The sequence below is a fragment of the Xenopus tropicalis genome, chromosome 7 (genome assembly GCF_000004195.4).
Source record: "Xenopus tropicalis strain Nigerian chromosome 7, UCB_Xtro_10.0, whole genome shotgun sequence".
NCBI classification, from domain to species: domain Eukaryota; kingdom Metazoa; phylum Chordata; class Amphibia; order Anura; family Pipidae; genus Xenopus; species Xenopus tropicalis.
Window position 1 is genome coordinate 14180792 of NC_030683.2, and position 22791 is coordinate 14203582.

The window sequence follows — 22791 nt, forward strand, 5'->3', positions numbered from 1 at the left end:
GATTGCCTATTATCTCACTATTAAAAATGGAGGACCATATCATATTTATGAAGCAAGTAATAGTAAAATGATGAGTATTCCCAGTTCACGTCAATGAATACTAGTCATGAGCAATTTTTTTCGCCAGGCATGGATTTGCATTTGGCCACTGACAAATTGTTTCGTGAAACATCCATGAAAATTTGCCGCCAAAATAAAAAAAAAAGCTGTGTTCGCTGAAAAATAGTCTTGTTCGTGTCAAGATAGACGCGGTCGCATAAAAATGGGCACGGTTGTGACAAAATGGGAGCAGTTGCAACAAAAAAGTTGTGCGACAAGCGCGTTTCACTAATCTTCAGCCATTTCGTGAATTTTCCTGCCATTTCGCTGATTTTTTTGGGGAAGGGAAACAGGCACAAACTTCCACGTCAAAATAGATGCAGTCACATCAAACTGGGCACGGTCACGCCAAAATAGGTTCAGTCATGTAAAAAAAAGACATGTGCGACAAACGCATTTTGAATTTTCCTGACGTTTCTTCAGCAAAACTGGACAGATTCGCTCGTCACTAATTGAGACAAATCATAGGGGCACATTTACTGATCCACGAACGTCCAAAAAGCGTCCGAATGCGTTTTTTTCGTAATGATCGGTATTTTGCAACTTTTTCGAGCGCTCAATATGAAAAAGTAGCAAAATGTTCGTTTTCCAATCCGAATTTTTCCCATTCGGATTCGGATTCGGATTCGTGGATTAGTAAATCAGCCCCATAGTGTAGAGGCTCATCTGTTGTGCTTGGACATCATATTGTATTGTGCATTCGTCCAGACAAAGCCACCAAATAGGATTTCACAGACCACAGGAGGAATGATGCTGCTATGCTTTGAAGCACGGTATTCTGGGATGATTAGCGATGAGCGAATTTTTTTCGCCAGGCATGGATTCGCAGAGTTTTGCAAAACTTATGTGAAAATTTGGCGCAAGAAAACTTGTTACGCAAAATGTTTTGTCACATGACAAATTGGTCACGGTTGCGTCAAAAAAAAGGGGCGCGGTCGCAGGTGAGAGAAAAAACACAGGCACCAAAAAAATAGCTGCACAAAAATAGATGCAGGCGACAAAAAAACAGACATGGGTGACAAAAAAAATCACGCGACAAATGCGTTTCACAAATTTTCTTGCCATTTTACGAATCTTGTGGCGAAGCAAAACGGGACAGATTCGCTCATGACTAGGAATGATTCATTTTAAAGAAGTAGTGCATCATCCCACAGTCCCCTTTGGTGAAAGGGTTGCTTTTGGCCAATCAGTTGGTGACTAAGTAATTAGTGGTTTCTTTACTTGTCCTTTAATGGCCCCATATTTTGCGATATTAAACAAGAAAAAATGTTCTCAGATATAATAATGCTATTTCAAATCTTCCCATCATACATTGTATATTTAATGCCAATTAAACACAACATTAATTTTATTTTGGGCAAGCCAATGTATATATATATAGTGATATATACTGATGAATATAAATGAACACTCGCCGATGCACTCTCTCGCGCTGAGCAACTTTCAGACTTTCTTTTCAGACACAACAGAATTCAAAATGACTTTGGTAACAGTTTTCCAAAAATAAATTGTTATTTTAGAAGCCGCCTTTGTTGAATTAAATAGCCAATTTATGTTGTTGCAGTGTTGACATTTTAGGAACCATATCTCGGAAAACCGGAAAAAGCAAATAAAAAGCAAAGTAATCATGAGTTCCAGTCATATGTTTAACCTGATTTCCAAGCCACTACAATTTAGTTCCTACGGAGTGGGTTTGGTAACCTCCTTCATGTGTTTTCTTCCTATAATTTTACCTACAAACTTTGTATAATAATAAATTACAAAAGTTTTCCAGATGAACTTGTTTCTGGACTGTGTATACCTGACATTTATTATATGTAAAATAAATCAGGTTATAGAATTAGTAGGGGAGTAGAAAGTAGATGTTCTCCATTCAGGTGTAGACATACCCTATAGGACAGGGATCCCCAATCTTTCTTACTCGTGAGCCACAGTCAAATGTAAAAAGACTTGGAGAGCAACACAAGCACCATAAAAGTTAATGGAGGAGCCAAATAAGGGCTGTGATTGGCTATTAGGCAGCCTCTATGCACCCTATCAGCTTACAGGGGGCTTTATTTGGTAGGAAATCTTGTTTTTATTCAACCAAAACTTGCCCCCAAGTCAGGAATTCAAAAATAACTCCCTGGTTTTGGGGCACTGAGAGCAACACCCAAGGGGTTGGGGAGCAACATGTTGCCCCTGAGCCACTGGTTGGGGATCACTGCTATAGGAGGTAGGAATCCACAATTGGCAAGAATGTCAGGTGTTATTCCCCAATGGATAAAGGGGGTAACCATTTTAGGATTTATTGCACTTCTCTCAAGGAAAGGGATGGATGGGGCTCAGGGGGCTAGAACAGCCTGAGACAATTAGAGATGAACGTTTACTTCTTCAGGCATATTCGTCAATACAGAGACTCAAGGGGTCAAGCTCACTGTATAGGAAGGTCTCCAAGATGGATCTTTTTGCATTGCATGCTGGGTTAGAGACCCCAGAGTAAGTATTACCACTGACTAACTGCTAAGAATGTTCACAGTAAAGATCATAAACTATGGACCATCTGGTATAAAGAATAACTGTGCCAGGTATAGGACCATGTTCCAGCAACTGTCTTGTTTGGGCTAGTCCAAATTGGTTTAGCATGTTGAAGTAAAATAGAAATATGTACAAAATCAGGATGGGGCCAGGGAACAAAATAATAGTTCTTCAAAACATTGTGGCAGAACGTACTCTATGGCAAAGTTCAAATTGTCTGTAAGAAATAAAGGGGTTTGGACATTGTTAAGTATGAGATCTTCCTCTTGGTGGGTCATCCTTACATATATAGTGTAGACTCAGTTGTCTGGCTGACTAGAAACCTTGCATTTATATTATTCATAGGGATTTTAGATTTCGCAAATGTGTTTCAGATCCCACCATGAGCAGCTTCACATATCTAAAGGCGGCCATACACGCTAAGAGCGGATCTTCTCCCGATATCCCCACCTATGGGTGGGCGATATTGGGCTAATTTGGTCGTTTGGCTGAATATAGGATGACAGGTATAGGCTTACGTCGGTTCGGGGACCGCATCAACGAGTCAATGCGGTCCCCCGATTTGACTAATTTTCAAACCTGCGCAATCGAGATCTGATCGATTTCTATTTGCCGTTTCGTGAATTTTCTTGTCATTTTGCGAATTTTCCGGCGAAGCGAAATGGGACAGATTCGCTCATCACTGCGACATCTCAGCTACCGAAGATGTATGAAAGAATACAGCAAAGAAATAGCTAAATGTGATCTAAAATTCTGCTCAGCAGATGTTTGATTGGTCTTTGTTCTCAATCAGTTACTTCTACTAGAAATATCTGCCCCAATGGAAATGATGATTATGTTTTGGTAAAAATGAAATTTGCAAGGATCACAGTGCTTTGTCACCTTTAGTTACGTTTGCATACTTATCTGAATTATGTCATAATTACCATGTGATCTGTACATGAACAGTGATTGGTTGGCCATGTAACAACGCCAATTCATTCAACTCATGCAACCAAAAGACCACTTGTCAGTTCTTCCCATAGAAAGCAGGTAACCCAATTTCAGCAGAAAATTCTCTTTCTTATGAAGGTTTCATAGGAATGTGCTTTCATACTTGACATTCTGGGCTGAAATTATTTTATTTCTTACTCTAAAGAAAAATGTTAGATCTATTATTTATAAAGAACTAATGTGTTCCTAGCCTAGAATGAGCATACAGTAACATAACCCTATCTTAAAAAAAATGTATATGGCATTTTTTACATTGGCTTACATGGGATATTCATACTCATCCACTATTATCTTTTCCTGCATTGTAATCTGTTTTTCATAAACATGAATAGTTTTTTTTAGATTTAATTTTGATATTTCACATGGGGATACCCATATTCTTCATTTCCCAGGGTGACACAGCCATGTGACCTGTGCTCTGATAAACTTCAGTCACACTTTACTGCTGCGCTGCAAGTTGGAGTGATATCCACCCCCCTCCCAGCAGCCGATCAGCAGAACAATGGGAAGGGAGCAAGATAGCAGCTCCCAGTAGGTATCAGAATAGCACTCAATAGTAAGAAATCCAAGTCCGGCTTGGGACTCCTCCAGTTACATGGGAGTAGGAGAAACAATAGGTTAGCTGAAAGCAGTTCTAATGTGTAGTGCTGGCTCCTTCTGAAAGCTCAGACTCAGGCACACTTTACTGCTGCGCTGCAAGTTGGAGTGATATCCACCCCCAGCAGCCGATCAGCAGAACAATGGGAAGGGAGCAAGATAGCAGCTCCCAGTAGGAATCAGAATAGCACTCAATAGTAAGAAATCCAAGTCCGGCTTGGGACTCCTCCAGTTACATGGGAGTAGGAGAAACAATAGGTTAGCTGAAAGCAGTTCTAATGTGTAGCGCTGGCTGAAAGCTCAGACTCAGGCACAAGGCACTGAGATGGCACCTACACACCAATATTACAGCTACAAATACATTTGTTGGTTCAAGAATAAAAGTTTAAATGGCAGAGGGAATTATTTGCTATGTAAACATTTAGATATAAAAAAATACCCCATAAAAATCATGACAGCATCCCTTTAAATGGTGCAAAAAAAAAAAAGAAAAAATTGAGGTTTTTGGTGGTTATGACACTTCAAAAATCTCAGAAATACACTTAGGCGTATATTTATCATGCTGTGTAAAAAGCAGAGTAAAACATTACCGGTGATGTTGCTCATAGCAGCCAATCAGATGCATTGGTTTTCTAACTATTGAAATCTAATTGCTGATTGGTTGCCCTGGGCAACATCACCGGTAATGCTTCCCTCTACTTTTACACAGCATGATAAATATACCCTTTTGTGTAGTGGTTTGTAGTCAACCTACAAATGCTTGTATCAATGGGACAATCCTGTACGGATCTGTGCCTACGTAAAAGTCTTAATGAGAGGACAAAACAGAATTACATTCCATTATAAAGATAACACCTATAATACTGTATAATAGTACAGTAACTTACAATGATGAAAAGAGTGGCTTGTATGGATTCTCTTTATATTACATAAAGACTGGCTGCTTGTAAACAATGAAAGCAATTCTAGCCCAAATTAGAAATGTGCTAATTGAATTTGAAATAACAGGCCCACTTTAAACTGGCAAGTGAATGTAGCGCCCTGCTGATAAATACGGCTTATGCTCTCTACAAGAAACAAAAATATCCTATAGAAGCAGGAAATCCCTTCTGTTTTTCTCAATATGAGTGGGAGAAACTATATTATCTGCTTCAGCTGAGCCACTGCTCATATTAAAGTCTCCCGCTTGGTATTACTGTCTGTACATGCAGCACAAACTGGGATTTGAATTGTATTCAATTAGTACAGGTATAGGACCCGTTATCCAGAATGCTCGGGACCAAGGGTATACCGGATATGGGATCTTTCCGTAATTTGGATCTCCATACCTTAAGTCTACTAGAAAATGTATAAAACATTAAACCCAATAGGGCTGTTCTGCCCCCAATAAGGGGTAATTGTATCTTAGTTGGGATCAAGTACAGGTACTGTTTTATTATTACAGAGAAAAGGGAATCGTTTAACCATTAAATAAACCCAATAGGGCTGTTCTGCCCCCAGTAAGGGGTAATTATATCTTAGTTGGGATCAAGTACAGGTACTGTTTTATTATTACAGAGAAAAGGGAATCGTTTAACCATTAAATAAACCCAATAGGGCTGTTCTGCCCCCAGTAAGGGGTAATTATATCTTAGTTGGGATCAAGTACAGGTACTGTTTTATTATTACAGAGAAAAGGGAATCGTTTAACCATTAAATAAACCCAATAGGGCTGTTCTGCCCCAATAAGGGGTAATTATATCTTAGTTGGGATCAAGTACAGGTACTGTTTTATTATTACAGAGAAAAGGGAATCATTTAACCATGAAATAAACCCAATAGGGCTGTTCTGCCCCCAATAAGGGGTAATTATATCTTAGTTGGGATCAAGTACAGGTACTGTTTTATTATTACAGAGAAAAGGGAATCATTTAACCATGAAATAAACCCAATAGGGCTGTTCTGCCCCAATAAGGGGTAATTATATCTTAGTTGGGATCAAGTACAGGTACTGTTTTATTATTACAAAGAAAAAGCAAATCAGTTTTAAAATTCTGAATTATTTGATTAAAATGGAGTCTATGGGAGACGGGCTTTCCGTAATTCAGAGCTTTCTGGATAACGGGTTTCCAGATAAGGGATCCCATACCTGTACTTACTTACATGGTGAACATTTGAAATGCAATAGGACCATGTAGATTGGATGTGTGGGGGGCACTTTCTGTCCAGTGCAAATAATATTGTTTTTCAACATAACCTGTACACTTTATCAGCAGTAATGAGCGAATCTGTCCCATTTTGCTTTGCCGTAAAATCCCCGAAATTACGAGAAAGGCTACTTACTTTTGCTCCTGAGGAAGCGTGCAGAGAGCACGCGAAACGCGTTGAGCTACGAGTTATTTGAGACTTTTTATTCATTGCCATTTTATCACAGCTACACTGTAAGTAGCCTGCATTAAGCAGGGTTTTATATCATTATTAAACGTTTTTACACTATCTTTGCCTCCTTTCTGCTCTATGTATATTGAGGTATTTGACCTTCTCCAATCAATTGCCCGGTTGGGTTGGACCTACATGCTCTAGTTCATGGTGTTCTGGTGAGCATCCTATATATCCCATTCACTACGGAGTTGGGTCAACACGTTTCTATCAGTATACCATTAAGCACATGTGGTGTTAACATCATTCATTACTCTATTGATCTGCACTATATATTTTTTTTGGCTTTGTTCTTTTATTTTTATGCGCTTCCGATGATTCAATATATGTACGAAATTTGTAATGGCTATGGAAAAGTCGCGACAATTCGTGCAAGTCGTAACGGCTACGAAAAAGTCGCAAAATGTTCGTTTTCCGGATTCGGATTCGTGGATTAGTAAATCAGCCCCATAGTTTATATTATGTTGAGTGACCTTATAAAGAATCTCCCCAAACTGGAATATATATATCAGTAAATATTGCCCTTTTACATCCTTTCCCTTGAGCCGCCATTTAGTGATTGGCTGTGTGCTCCCTCAGAGATCAGCTGACAGGAAGTGATGCAGCTCTAACTGTAACAGGAAGTAGTGTGGGAGTAAAAGGCAGAACTCTGTCCATTCATTGGCTGATGGGGCCTAGCATGTATGTGTGCCTTGGCTTGTTTGTGTGCACTGTGACTCCTATGATCCCAGGGGGCGGCCCTTAGTACTTAAAATGGCAGTTTTCTATTTAGGATTACCCAATAGCACATACTACAATAAAAAATATATTTTTTAAAAAAAAAGGTTTATTTAGATGCAGCAGGGTTTTACATAGGAGCTGTTTATGCAATATATTTTTATAGAGACCTACATTGTTTGGGGATATAGTTTTATTTTCTACTGCATTTTCAATTGGAATATGTTGCAACTTTCTGAATAGTTGATGATAATAATCATTTTATCCCCCCATTATCATTTCTCTAGGCAATAGTCGAAAACTTCTTATCTAAAGAACGTAAATTAAGCTGCTGACGAAGGGGAGGGGTTTGTTACACACAGTCGCTTCCCCCCCCAATTCCCAAACGGAGACATTTGCAGCTGCAATGCGTGGGATTTGAAGTAGAAAAGCTCCAAAAAGCTCCAAGCAGTAAACCACAGGTTTCCTTTACGCTCTGATTTATTAAGCTCAGATGTAGTTAGAAAACATCAGAAAATTCAGAAAAGGTTCACGAGCAGAACCGGTGCTTTTAAGGTAATTTTTTTTTTTCCCCATGGCCTCATTAATGGCACATAAGTTATCAGACTGAGGAAAGCTAATTAAAAGGAAATCAAATGTAAATAAGTTAAATGTAAGAGTGAATGGAATTACAAACGGTTCAAATCACACTATTAATACGGTTCTTTGCCCACTTAGAAATCTTTTAGACATACAATTATGCCGTTAATTGTTTTTTTTTTAATGAATCTTTAGTCTGACTTCAGAAAGAGTAAATACATACACCTAAAGCAAAATATCTAACACCATTGTCCTTCCAGGACCCCAGATCCAACTGCTCCATCCACAGCTGAGGAAACTCAAATTTACCTCTATCCTAAGCCAAAGCAAACTTTTTTTGTAGCTATAGAAACATCTTTGAAAATGTAAGATTATTCTGTGTTCAATAGAAGACATAGGGGGCCGATTCACTAAGGGGCACATTTACTAATCCACAAATCCGAATCCCGAATGGGAAAAAATCAGATTGGAAACGAAAATTTTGCGACTTTTTCATCAGTCGCGTTATTTTCAGTGCCGTCACGACTTTATTGTATTTTGCGTGACTTTTTCGTCGCTGTCGCAATTTTTTCGTATTGAGCAATTGTAAACGGCGGAAAAACCAATCCGATTTTTTCTCAACAGAGACGAAAAAGTCGCGACAATTCGCAAAAAAGTTGTGACGGCGAAGAAAAAGTTGCAACAATTTGCGCAAAAGGCACGACGGCGACAAAAGAATTGCAAAAATACAGTTCAATACGGAAAAAACGCATTTGGGCGCTTTTTGGACGTTCGTGGATTAGTAAATGTGCCCCTAAAGGTCCATAAAACGAGCGCTATTTATAGCATGCGTTAAAAATATTATCACTTCTTATTTTTTGTGACTTAATGATCGATTCACTAAAAGAACACTTGTCATAATTAAGAAGTGATGTTCTTTGCATTCTATCTGGCGATGATCGATTTTCAAGCGATATATTACGCAGCGCTCGATATTATGCACGTAACCGATGTTTTCGTATTTTGCGTGACTTTTTCGACTTTATCGTATATTTTCTGCGACTTTTTCATCGCCGTCGCGAAAAATTCGGATTGGTTTTTCTGCTGTTTACAATTGCCTCAATACGAAAAAATTGTGATGGTGACGAAAAAAAACGCAAAATTTTCGTTTCCAATCCGTTTTTTTTCCCATTTGGGATTCGGATTCGAGGATTAGTAAATGTACCCCTAAGGCTTGAAAAAATCCGACTACAAAAATACTACTACGTACTTGAAAAAATCCGACTACAAAGTCCATATTGTGTTGCTAAAAGCTCACGAACTTTCTTTAAGTACCGCCTACCCCAAGTAGGGGTTAATATTCGCACAGACAATTGCGATATTTAGCGCGTTTAACGCTTCATATGCGTTTGTAAATCATGCGTTAGTATTACTTCTATGCGAGAATTACCTCAATGTGATAAAAATAACGCTTTCCGATAATGCGGGTTTTTTTTGCGCATGCGATATGTGTAGTAACGCATGCAAAATGACTTTGATGAATCAGTACTTATTTATCTCATGCCTTTTAGCTCAAAAAAGTAGGTAATAAGTGTTAATGACCTTAAGTGAATCGGCCCCATAGGGCTAGATGCACCCCAAGTTGTTATCCATTTGGTACAATAAAAAAAAACTACAGTAAGGGGCACATATATGAAAATTCATTTTTTGAAAGTCGTATAAATTCGAATTAAACTCGATCATTGCTGTATTTATAAAATGTCATGATAATGCTTGAATCGTTTGTACGAAAATTTTGAGTTTACATTAGAAAATCCGGAATTGTTTGAGTTGAAAGCATTCTAAAGAATTCGAGTTTAAACAGACTTCCATTTCCATGATTCATTCAAGCTTCGGTATGGTGACTTTCCTTGGGCTAGGTTGGAGCTGCAGAGTGCCATTGAGCCCTATGGGAGACTTTCCTTGGGCCGGGTTGGAGCTGCAGAGTGCCATTGAGCCCTATGGGAGACTTTCCTTGGGCCGGGTTGGAGCTGCAGAGTGCCATTGAGCTCTATGGGAGACTTTCCTTGGGCCAGGTTGGAGCTGCAGGGTGCCATTGAGCTCTATGGGAGACTTTCCTTGGGCCAGGTTGGAGCTGCAGAGTGCCATTGAGCCCTATGGGAGACTTTCCTTGGGCCGGGTTGGAGCTGTAGAGTGCCATTGAGCCCTATGGGAGACTTTCCTTGGGCCGGGTTGGAGCCGCAGAGTGCCATTGAGCCCTATGGGAGGCTTTCCTTGGGCCAGGTTGGAGCTGCAGAGTGCCATTGAGCCCTATGGGAGACTTTCCTTGGGCTGGGTTGGAGCCGCAGAGTGCCACTGAGCCCTATGGGAGACTTTCCTTGGGCCGGGTTGGAGCTGCAGAGTGCCATTGAGCCCTATGGGAGGCTTTCCTTGGGTCGGGTTGGAGCTGCAGAGTGCCATTGAGCCCTATGGGAGACTTTCCTTGGGCCGGGTTGGAGCTGCAGAGTGCCATTGAGCTCTATGGGAGACTTTCCTTGGGCCAGGTTGGAGCTGCAGAGTGCCATTGAGCCCTATGGGAGACTTTCCTTGGGCCGGGTTGGAGCTGCAGAGTGCCATTGAGCTCTATGGGAGGCTTTCCTTGGGCCGGGTTGGAGCTGCAGAGTGCCATTGAGCCCTATGGGTGACTTTCCTTGGGCCAGGTTGGAGCTGCAGAGTGCCATTGAGCTCTATGGGAGACTTTCTTTGGGCCAGGTTGGAGCTGCAGAGTGCCATTGAGCTCTATGGGAGGCTTTCCTTGGGCCGGGTTGGAGCTGCAGAGTGCCATTGAGCTCTATGGGAGACTTTCCTTGGGCCAGGTTGGAGCTGCAGAGTGCCATTGAGCTCTATGGGAGGCTTTCCTTGGGCCGGGTTGGAGCTGCAGAGTGCCATTGAGCTCTATGGGAGACTTTCCTTGGGCCGGGTTGGAGCTGCAGAGTGCTATTGAGCCCTATGGGAGACTTTCCTTGGGCCGGGTTGGAGCTGCAGAGTGCCATTGAGCTCTATGGGAGACTTTCCTTGGGCCGGGTTGGAGCTGCAGAGTGCCATTGAGCCCTATGGGAGACTTTCCTTGGGCCGGGTTGGAGCTGCAGAGTGCCATTGAGCCCTATGGGAGGCTTTCCTTGGGCCGGGTTGGACCTGCAGAGTGCCATTGAGCCCTATGGGAGACTTTCCTTGGGCCGGGTTGGAGCTGCAGAGTGCCATTGAGCTCTATGGGAGGCTTTCCTTGGGCCAGGTTGGAGCTGCAGAGTGCCATTGAGCCCTATGGGAGACTTTCCTTGGGCCAGGTTGGAGCTGCAGAGTGCCATTGAGCCCTATGGGAGACTTTCCTTGGGCCGGGTTGGAGCTGCAGAGTGCCATTGAGCCCTATGGGAGACTTTCCTTGGGCCGGGTTGGAGCTGCAGAGTGCCATTGAGCCCTATGGGAGACTTTCCTTGGGCCGGGTTGGAGCTGCAGAGTGCCATTGAGCTCTATGGGAGGCTTTCCTTGGGCCGGGTTGGACCTGCAGAGCAGGGCCGGAACTAGGGGTAGGCAGAGTAGGCGCCTGCCTAGGGCGCAATCACTAAGGGGCACACTTTAAGGGGGAGTTTTATTTATTTTTAAAACTAGTTTGCTTGGCAGCCTTGGCCTTTAATAAACAGCCCGAAGCCCACTCCAACCCGCCTCTAGCATGTGTGTACGTTGTGTACTGCTTACTGTAATCGGTAGCTGGCCTGGGACCCGGGAGCACTCCCCACCCTTCCCTTAGCCAGCGCTATGCCTGCTGTGACGTATGCGTACGCACGCACATAGGCGCCCCTCCATACACCTGCGCGTTACGTCACTCAAAGTACAGGGAGCGCTGGCGCGTTGCAGAGGTACCTGAGCAGCGCATGAGAAACGGCTGAGTTCTGACACATGCTGGCACAGGAAGGAACAGATAGGGGCAATTCTTGGCTGCTGATGGCACAGGTACATATGGTTTGGGGGCAGAATATGATATTTTTATGTGCAGGTTGGGGACATATTGGTCAATATAAGTGATTGGTTGCTTCAGGTACAGTACAGATGGGGGGGCAATATAAGGGATTGGCTGCTGCTGGCACAGGTACAGATGGGGGGCAATAGGATGGCTGCTGGCATTGGTACATGGGCGCAATAGAGGGGGATAATTTTATGTGGCTTGATGATAGCAGCATTTATTAGTTCGGTCTGACTGGGCATCGCGTGGGGTAAAACATGTGACTATGCTCTGACTGGGGGGGGGGGCGCTGATTGAAGCCTTTGTCTAGGGTGCCAAAATACCTTGGCCCGGCCCTGCTGCAGAGTGCCATTGAGCCCTATGGGAGACTTTCCTTGGGCCAGGTTGGAGCTGCAGAGTGCCATTGAGCTCTATGGGAGGCTTTCCTTGGGCCGGGTTGGAGCTGCAGAGTGCCATTGAGCCCTATGGGAGACTTTCCTTGGGCCGGGTTGGAGCTGCAGAGTGCCATTGAGCCCTATGGGAGACTTTCCTTGGGCCGGGTTGGAGCTGCAGAGTGCCATTGAGCTCTATGGGAGACTTTCCTTGGGCCAGGTTGGAGCTGCAGAGTGCCATTGAGCTCTATGGGAGGCTTTCCTTGGGCCGGGTTGGACCTGCAGAGTGCCATTGAGCCCTATGGGAGACTTTCCTTGGGCCAGGTTGGAGCTGCAGAGTGCCATTGAGCTCTATGGGAGGCTTTCCTAGGGCCGGGTTGGAGCTGCAGAGTGCCATTGAGCCCTATGGGAGACTTTCCTTGGGCCTGGTTGGAGCTGCAGAGTGCCATTGAGCCCTATGGGAGACTTTCCTTGGGCCGGGTTGGAGCTGCAGAGTGCCATTGAGCCCTATGGGAGACTTTCCTTGGGCCGGGTTGGAGCTGCAGAGTGCCATTGAGCCCTATGGGAGACTTTCCTTGGGCCGGGTTGGAGCCGCAGAGTGCCATTGAGCCCTATGGGAGGCTTTCCTTGGGCCGGGTTGGAGCTGCAGAGTGCCATTGAGCCCTATGGGAGGCTTTCCTTGGGCCGGGTTGGAGCCGCAGAGTGCCATTGAGCTCTATGGGAGGCTTTCCTAGGGCCGGGTTGGAGCTGCAGAGTGCCATTGAGCCCTATGGGAGACTTTCCTTGGGCCTGGTTGGAGCTGCAGAGTGCCATTGAGCCCTATGGGAGACTTTCCTTGGGCCGGGTTGGAGCTGCAGAGTGCCATTGAGCCCTATGGGAGACTTTCCTTGGGCCGGGTTGGAGCTGCAGAGTGCCATTGAGCCCTATGGGAGACTTTCCTTGGGCCGGGTTGGAGCCGCAGAGTGCCATTGAGCCCTATGGGAGGCTTTCCTTGGGCCGGGTTGGAGCTGCAGAGTGCCACTGAGCCCTATGGGAGGCTTTCCTTGGGCTGGGTTGGAGCCGCAGAGTGCCATTGAGCCCTATGGGAGGCTTTCCGTGGGTCGGGTTGGAGCCGCAGAGTGCCATTGAGCCCTATGGGAGACTTTCCTTGGGCCGGGTTGGAGCCGCAGAGTGCCACTGAGCCCTATGGGAGACTTTCCTTGGGCCGGGTTGGAGCTGCAGAGTGCCATTGAGCTCTATGGGAGACTTTCCTTGGGCCGGGTTGGAGCTGCAGAGTACCATTGAGCCCTATGGGAGACTTTCCTTGGGCCGGGTTGGAGCTGCAGAGTACCATTGAGCCCTATGGGAGACTTTCCTTGGGCCGGGTTGGAGCTGCAGAGTGCCATTGAGCCCTATGGGAGGCTTTCCTTGGGACAGGTTTGAGCTGCAGAGTGCCATTGAGCCCTATGGGAGACTTTCCTTGGGCCAGGTTGGAGCTGCAGAGTGCCATTGAGCCCTATGGGAGACTTTCCTTGGGCCGGGTTGGAGCTGCAGAGTGCCATTGGGCCCTATGGGAGACTTTCCTTGGGCCGGGTTGGAGCTGCAGAGTGCCATTGAGCCCTATGGGAGACTTTCCTTGGGCCGGGTTGGAGCTGCAGAGTGCCATTGAGCCCTATGGGAGACTTTCCTTGGGCCGGGTTGGAGCTGCAGAGTGCCATTGAGCCCTATGGGAGACTTTCCTTGGGCCGGGTTGGAGCTGCAGAGTGCCATTGAGCCCTATGGGAGGCTTCCAAAATCATGCACAGAAGGATCAAAGTCAGAAAGATTTTCCCGACGTTTACGATCGTTCGGATGTGAAAATTTAGTGACTTTTGGATCGCCAATATGATATTATCATGACTATTCCAATTTTTTCCGTAAGCATTTTCGTGATATTTGCGATCATCAGAAATTATCGTATCCAATCCGAATTTTTCCCATTTCGGGATTCGAACTCATACTTTGATGAATATGCCCCTAAGCCTCCATAGGACTCAATAGTACCTGATCAAACCTTTCAAATCTCTTTTTTTACAAACAAAAGTTAAATAAACATTAATAAATCACGAATTATGTGAGTTACTGTATTTTCAAAAAACTCCATTTTTTCGGGGGAACGATGATGGTAAAATCGGGTTCTGTAAATGTGCCCCTAAAACCTCTTTTCCTTTTTAAATTAATTTCCATTTACCTTAACTTTAAGCACCGAAGCAAACATTCTAGCATCTTCCGAAACTCCGCCCAAGTAGACCTTTTTGGAAAACACTGGTGCATGGTCATTTTCATCCTGTACTTCAATGAAGACTATAGCTGTGTTACCTAAAATAAAATAGAAATATGTTACTTAATAGGAATTGAACGTCTCAAAATGGAAGGCTTTGTTAGCGAGCTGGCGGAACTAATCTACTGTACATCTTGTACCACTTCTGTAACATTAGACAGAGATGAATACATTTCATTGGCTAAAATGTTATACAACAAATCGACTCTGGTCTATTCATACAGTGATTTGCACATGGACTGGGATTAAACATTATCTTTCATCCTTTTGGTGCAGGAAATTTGAATTTCATCATTTAGTTGAATTACTTACATCTGTGAAGTCAAATGCATGAAAAAGATTAATTTACATTATAAGTATGATATATTTTCAGCTAAGTCTAAAATATGTACGAAGCCGTGTCTTCAGAAAAGCTTGAGGTCAGATCTGTAATTATGGTACAATTGTTTGCTACCTAATGCCTACTGGAGCAACTGCATTGTATTTCCTAAGGAAGTAGAAACAAGTACAGGTATGGGATCCCTTATCTGGAAACCCATTATCCAGAAAGCTTCGAATTATGGAAAGCCCGTCTCCCATAGACTCCATTTTAATCAAATAATTCTGAATAGTAAAACGGATTTCCTTTTTCTCTGTAGTAATAAAACAGTACCTGTACTTGATCCCAACTAAGATATAATTACCCCTTATTGGGGCAGAACAGCCCTATTGGGTTTATTTCATGGTTAAATGATTCCCTTTTCTCTGTAATAATAAAACAGTACCTGTACTTGATCCCAACTAAGATATAATTACCCCTTATTGGGGGCAGAACAGCCCTATTGGGTTTATTTCATGGTTAAATGATTCCCTTTTCTCTGTAATAATAAAACAGTACCTGTACTTGATCCCAACTAAGATATAATTAATCCTTATTGGATGCAAAACAATCCTGTTGGGTTTAATTAATATTTTATTGATTTTTTTAGTAGACTTAAGGTATGGAGATCCAAATTACAGAAAGACCCCTTATCCGGAATACCCTTGGTCCCGAGCATTCTGGATAACGGGTCCTATACCTGTATATGACATAATTATATATTTTATATATATATATATATATTCTCAAACTTATACATCATTTCTACAAGTTAATACACTAAGGGGCACATTTACTAATCCACAAATCCGAATCCCGAATGGCAAAAAATCGGATTGGAAACAAAAATTTTGCGACTTTATCGACGCCGTTACGACTTTATTGTTTATTTTCCGCAACTTTTTTGTCGCCGTCACGACTTTATCATATTTTGCGCAACTTTTCCGTCGCCGTCGCGATTTTTTCCGTATTGAGCAATTGTAAACGGTGGAAAACCAATCCGAATTTTTCTCGACGGCGCCGAAAAAGTTGCAGAAAATATACAATAAAGTCGTAACGGCGACGAAAAAGTTGCGGAAGATACGGAAAAACGCGGCAGCGATGAAAACGTCGCCAAAATACCAATCATTACGAAAAAAACGCATTTGAACGCTTTCGGACGTTCGTGGATTAGTAAATGTGCCCCTAATTCTCCTAATTTGCTTTAGCCAAATGTAGACATTTTATACAGTCAACCACAGTAATAATTCTGGATAGAGACTGGTCTTCTTTTGTTTATGGAATTCCCATATTTCACCTAGAAACAAGGCTAATCTAAAAATAAAAAAACACTGTAGCTTTAAAAGCATACCCATGAACAATGTTCTAGAGTGTTCCAGACTATCAGAGTGTCTATCAAATGATTGAGCTCAATGGAACATCTAAAGAGTTCAGCCAAAAACCAGAAGGTTCTCAGGTATGCTTGAAACTACTACTAAATATTCAGACTGTTACATCGAATAAACTATATACACCGTACATACACATTACATCCTAATACGCAACATAATGATACCAGTTGTGGTTACCTGAAGGGAGAATGTAGGGGTTTCCTGTAAGATACAAAACAAGAGAGAAAGGTACACCATTGATAAGTCCTAAGCTTAGCTTGAATGTGTTGTGTATTTTATGTAGAATTTGACCTTTTCTAAAAAAAAAAAAAAAATTGCACCAAAATTTAAACCAGGCAGAAAATTAGATTTATGTCAAAATACATTGACATAATTCATAATTAATAACCCTTACATTTATAAATAAAGTTAGAACCATAATGGAATTAGAAAATATCATTATTTGGGAAGAAAGATCATTTTTAAGGTATGGATGGAAATAATTTGGAAAGAAAGACAACTTTTTAGGCATGGGTGGGACTGGCTAAATAATATATACAGTATGTAACTGATAAAAATAGGCTTAAATATACTCTGAAAAGGTCTTACTGACAAATTCAGTAGGGGTGAAACACATGTAGGCTACACTATGGAAGTATATAGGCAAATGGTTTCATAAATGGGAGAATGGAGAAAAAAACCTTCTCACATGAGGGTTAAGACTTGTAGACAAATCTACAAGGCCATTCACTACATTTTGTAACTAGAGCCAAGGAACATTCATAAAAAGAACAAAATCATATAATGTGGCACTGCCCCATGATCTCAGTTCTATGGAAGGAAACGGAGGGCCTGCTATCCCACATCATGTTGAAAGACATTCAACTGACTATCTACACCGCTCTAGTGGGTAGGCCAATTTTAGACAATAAAGCTACAGAACAGAGACAAACTTTATTCTATTAGCTACTAGGCTCACAATTACTAAAAAATGGAAGAATCCCCTACCCCCTAAGCTTGCTGATATACTTATACAAGGGTGAGAGATATGAAGGAGATGGAACACATGACGGCCAACATCTACAACCGCCGTAAACAATGGGAGAAGGTCTGGTCTAGATGGGATTACTACATTAGTACATAGAATAAATATACCCTATACAAGACCTGTAACCATGACACATCATTTTCCTTCCGAGGGACTTAAATTCTCTCTTTTTCCTCTACTATTGGTAGCTGCAACATTTAATCCTAAGATTTACTGTTACTCCAAGAATATCTATTCAACCAGATTAATTATTGAATGTTGATAAACAGGCCTGCCCGGTACCTTGAGATATGGTCAACGTGGTAAAACTACTTGATAGTATTACTATGTTTTTTACTATTGACCCTTGAATGCCTGTTCTAACGTGCACAAAAATATCAATAAAAATGTAAGTTACAAAAAAAAAACCAACAAAATCTTGAAAGATCCGCTAGCAAATGATTAGTTAGAAAGTTTCATTAGCACCTGGGACATCTGGTATATTCTCTTTTTATTGTAACCTGAGTATATGCTGTGCCCTATAAGCCATCTTGAGCACTACATTGTATCTGTTAATGTAAGGCACTTACAATGAAATATATAATGGACATCTCATACAAGGGCCCCGAGTCCCTATCCAACATTTTTATCTATAATAAGTTATTCTTTTTGGCCTGTCTTACTATTTAATTTTCTTTTAGGCTAGGGGACAATTGGTGTTTTGAGTATTTTTGTGCATGCTACATGGCACTGGATTTAAATAAATGGAAGCACATTTTTTTGGTGTTGATTAAAAGGTGTAAGTGTAATTATGAGGGAGTATTGTGTAGAGGTCTATGTTACTCCTGACCCAACACTGTGCAACGCTTATCACTTTAATATTTGATCCATCTTTTATTTTCAGCTAAGACACCAAAATATAGTGTCCAAAAAATACTGATCCCCTTTGTAGTACAGGTATGGGGTCCCTTATCCGGAAACTCATTATCCAGAAAGCTCCGAATTACGGAAAGCCCATCTCCCATAGACTCCATTTTAATCCAATAATTTAGAATTCTAAAACAGATTTCCTTTTTCTCTGTAATAATAAAACAGAACCTGTACTTGACCCCAACTAAGATATACTTACCCCTTATTGGGGGCAGAACAGCCCTATTGGGTTTATTTAATGGTTAAATGATTCCCTTTTCTCTGTAATAATAAAACAGTACCTGTAATTGATCCCAACTAAGATATAATCACCCCTTATTGGGGGCAGAACAGCCCTATTGTGTTTATTTAATGGTTAAATGATTCCCTTTTCTCTGTAATAATAAAACAGTATCTGTACTTGATCCCAACTAAGATATAATTACCCCTTATTGGGGGCAGAACAGCCCTATTGGGTTTATTTAATGGTTAAATGATTCCCTTTTCTCTGTAATAATAAAACAGTACCTGTACTTGATCCCAACTAAGATATAATTACCCCTTATTGGGGGCAGAACAGCCCTATTGGGTTTATTTCATGGTTAAATGATTCCCTTTTCTCTGTAATAATAAAACAGTACCTGTACTTGATCCCAACTAAGATATAATTACCCCTTATTGGGGCAGAACAGCCCTATTGGGTTTATTTAATGGTTAAATGATTCCCTTTTCTCTGTAATAATAAAACAGTACCTGTACTTGATCCCAACTAAGATATAATTACCCCTTATTGGGGGCAGAACAGCCCTATTGGGTTTATTTAATGGTTAAATGATTCCCCTTTCTCTGTAATAATAAAACAGTACCTGTACTTGATCCCAACTAAGATATGAATAATCCTTATTGGATACAAAACAATCCTATTGGGTTTGATTAATGTTTTATTAATTTTTTAGTAGACTTATGGTATGGAGATCCAAACTATGGAAAGATCCCTTATCCGAAGTACCCATTCTGGATAACGGGTCCTATACTTGTATTATGTACTGTAAACAATAATAAAGCATAGTATTATGTACATTTGCAAAGGTTCAGGCAAGAGTAGAAGTAATCACCCCTTAATATAGCCATGCAGGCACTCCAGCTCCAGGAATATTATGTGTTAGTAGAAGAAAGAGACCTTGAAAGATGTATAAAATATGAAATAGGCCTGGAAGATGGCTGTACGACTACAAAAGCAAAGCGAGATTGACTCCCCTAAATCAGAATGGAAATCCCAATGGCCATAGAAGTCTCCGGCTGACATAACTCTTTAAAGCGGAAGATACAGACCTGAGAATATTTAATAGCTTGAGAAATAAATTGAACCCGCTGGGAAGGTCTATAGACATGTAGGCCTACAGGCAGGTAAAGGATAAAAGAAGAATATATTAAGGTCACTGTAATTGCTGCTGGTTTATAAAACATGGGATTCATTATTTTGCTTTATAGTTACGGGCACCTCAGGTCACTTGGCAACCAGCACTTATCAAATAGACTACAGGCAACGGACATTGCTGATGCTTTTTAGGATTGCTTTTCCTTTAATAATCACCCCCTACCCACCCATGTCAAGAAGTCAAGAATCAGTTTGCTATCATTGCCCCAGCTAGCAGTTTTATGTTCTCTTGGGAATTAAGGTTAAAAATTTCAGTGGGGCTTCCATCAGTTTACAGGCAGTTCTCCATAGTACCTGATATCTCCAATAATCTGATATGTTATGTCTGTTATGATAATAATGATGGTACAAAAATCTGTACAAGAGAACATTAGTAGTGATGGGCGAAATGTTTCGCCAGGCATGGATTCGCAGCGAATTTCCACGTTTCGCCATTGGTGGATTGTTTCGTGAAACGGATGAAAAAATTCGCTGCAGAAAAATTCCAAAAACGTCCAAAAATTGTCACGGGCGTCAAAAGAATAGCCGCGCGACGAAATAATAGCCGCGGGCGACAAAAGAATAGCCGTGCGACAAAATAATAGCCGCGGGCGACAAAATAATAGCCGTGGGCGACAAAATAATGGGTGCGGGCGACAAAAGAATAGCCGCAGGCGACAAAAGAATAGCCGCGGGCGACAAAAGAATAGCTGCGGGCGACAAAATAATAGCCGCGCAACAAAATAATAGCAATGGGCGACGAAATAATAGCTGCGGGCGACAAAATAATAGCCGTGCGACAGAATAATAGTCGCGGGCGACATTTTTTCGCTAATTTTTCGCCGTTTCGCAGATCTTTTGAAAGATTCGCAAATTTTTCGGCGAATCGGAACGGAACAGATACGCTCATCACTAAACATTAGTAGAACTGCTGTACTATTTGCCAATGTTTATTGATTTGTTTTCACTTTCCTCACCCCTCCCCTTCTTCCTTCCCCATAAAAAATTGAGAATGAAAAATAAAGACTTACAAAAAAAAAAAATGTCAGTGGGGCTTGTCAAGGTTGACAGCTAACCTACTTTCTTCGTCTACTTCTCCACCATCAGTGGTTGGTATGTATTAGCTCACTGGCAGCTTCGGCCATCGCTTAGGAATAGTGTTCATGTTTCAATGTTGTTGTAAAGAAATTTCTAATTGGTGTTTAATATTTGATATTTCTGATCACTGGAACACCTAAGGCTGTCTAACCATATATTAGAGTATAATAAACGATGTGCAAATGTACATTACCAAAAATTTTTGCATTTATTATTATTAGTAGATAACTAGTGATGAGCAAATTTTTTCGCCAGGCACGGATTCGCATTTCGGCACCGGCAAAACTTCTGCGAAAATTTGTCGTGCATCAATAGAAGTTGCAGTTGCGTCAAAATGGCAGTGTCAAATTGGGTGCGGTTGCATAAAAAAAAAGTAACGCTTGACAAAAAAGTCGGGGCGACACCCACGATTCTTGAATTTTTTGTTAATTTTTCAATAGTTTCAGGAATTTTTCGGCGCGGTGAAATGGGACAGATTCGACCACCACTACAGATAACCACAGCTCTCTATTTTTGCAGGAGTTCTAGCTTTCACCCATTGATAAATACACTTCTAAAAATCCCACAGGAATGAATAGAACGTGGGTGACTTTTTATGTATTAAGCTCTGAACTCACATCTTGATAAATCTGCCCCGTAGGGTTTATGGTGGTTATTTGAAGTATGACTGGGTGGCTGATTCCTTTCCCTTACAGCTAATAACTGAGGGGCAGATTTATCAAAATGTGAGCTTAGAGCTTAATAAATAAAATGTTACCCACGTTCTATTCATTCCTGTGGAATTTTTAGAAGTGTATTTATCAATGGGTGAAAGCTAGACCTCACCATTTGATAAATACGCTTCTAAAAATCCCATTGGAATGAATAGAATGTAGGTTTTAATGAATTAAACTCTAAACTCACATTTTGATTATTCTGCCCCTGAGTGTACGTAAATCACAGCCATCCTACGACCTTAACAGACATAGGAAAAGAGTTCTAAATACATGTATACATGAAATAGATATACACCCAATGAACTAATTAATATATTATAGTTCTGGTCATAGGCAGCATTTTTGATAAAATAATCAGGGATCAGGCTGAAATGCGTTTCCTAGCTGTACTGAGCCCCATTCAAACAACCCAGTGCAAAACAGCGGTAAATGAAATAACACAATAGAGACGCCACTGCGGCGAGGAGCATGATAAATACCGTAGCTGCAGGGTCTGTTGTTTGAAACCAACTGCACAAAAAAATTAAAGTCTAAATCCATCAAATGGCAGAATTCTACCATTTACTGTCACTTTCTATGCCAACATATTCATCAAAATCACCGCATGAAATATAGGCAAGGGTTTTGTGATATAATGCAACATGCCAAGAAGGTTTGTGTATTGTATGATAAACAGACGAGTGCTCAGTACCATGTCCTACAGAGGACGACTGCGTAGGGATTTTTTTTAAAGATGATGCTCATTTATAACAGTCACTATAAACTGCGTATTGTAGATTCCTTTCATTAGAATAAAACCTGAAGAAGGTTACCTCAACCAACACAACTACTGGGATTTTTCCACTCTCCCTACCCGTATATAACAAAGCTAAACCAAATATTGAAAAAAAAAAAATCACGAAATGGCAAAAAGTAACAAAATGCAGTTATCGCACAACTTTTTTGATATGCGTGACTATTTCGACATGACCGTGACTTTTCTTTGGCACAACCGCAACTTTTTTTGCCACGAGTCGCAACGTTTTTTGACACTACTGCAACTTTTTTTGACACAACTGCGACATTTTCCTTATTCCTTTCACAGGGGTCACCTAAGACCATCTGAAAACACATATTTCCAATGGTCTTAGGAATTATTTTATGGTTGGGGGTCACCACAACATGAGGAACTGTATTAAAGGGTCGTGGCATTAGGAAGGTTGAGAACCACTGTAGTCGACTGATCAAAACTTATTGCTGATTGGTTGCTATAAGTACTGCATTTATTTAATTTAGACACCTATTTTAGTAAATCAGAACCTTGATGCAACCACTCTTCATCTAGGAGGTC

At 41.5% G+C, this 22791-nt stretch overlaps 1 protein-coding gene across 2 annotated transcripts in view; it reads right to left on the minus strand.

Moving 5' to 3' along the window:
• Window positions 1-22791, minus strand: part of pcdh15 (protocadherin-related 15) — a 709890-nt gene that overhangs the window by 100256 nt on the left and 586843 nt on the right. For both annotated transcript variants that reach the window (XM_031905917.1, XM_031905916.1), the window contains exon 27: window positions 14477-14604. In XM_031905917.1, coding sequence (XP_031761777.1) covers window positions 14477-14604 — 128 coding nt within the window. The remainder of the gene's footprint in view (window positions 1-14476; window positions 14605-22791) is intronic.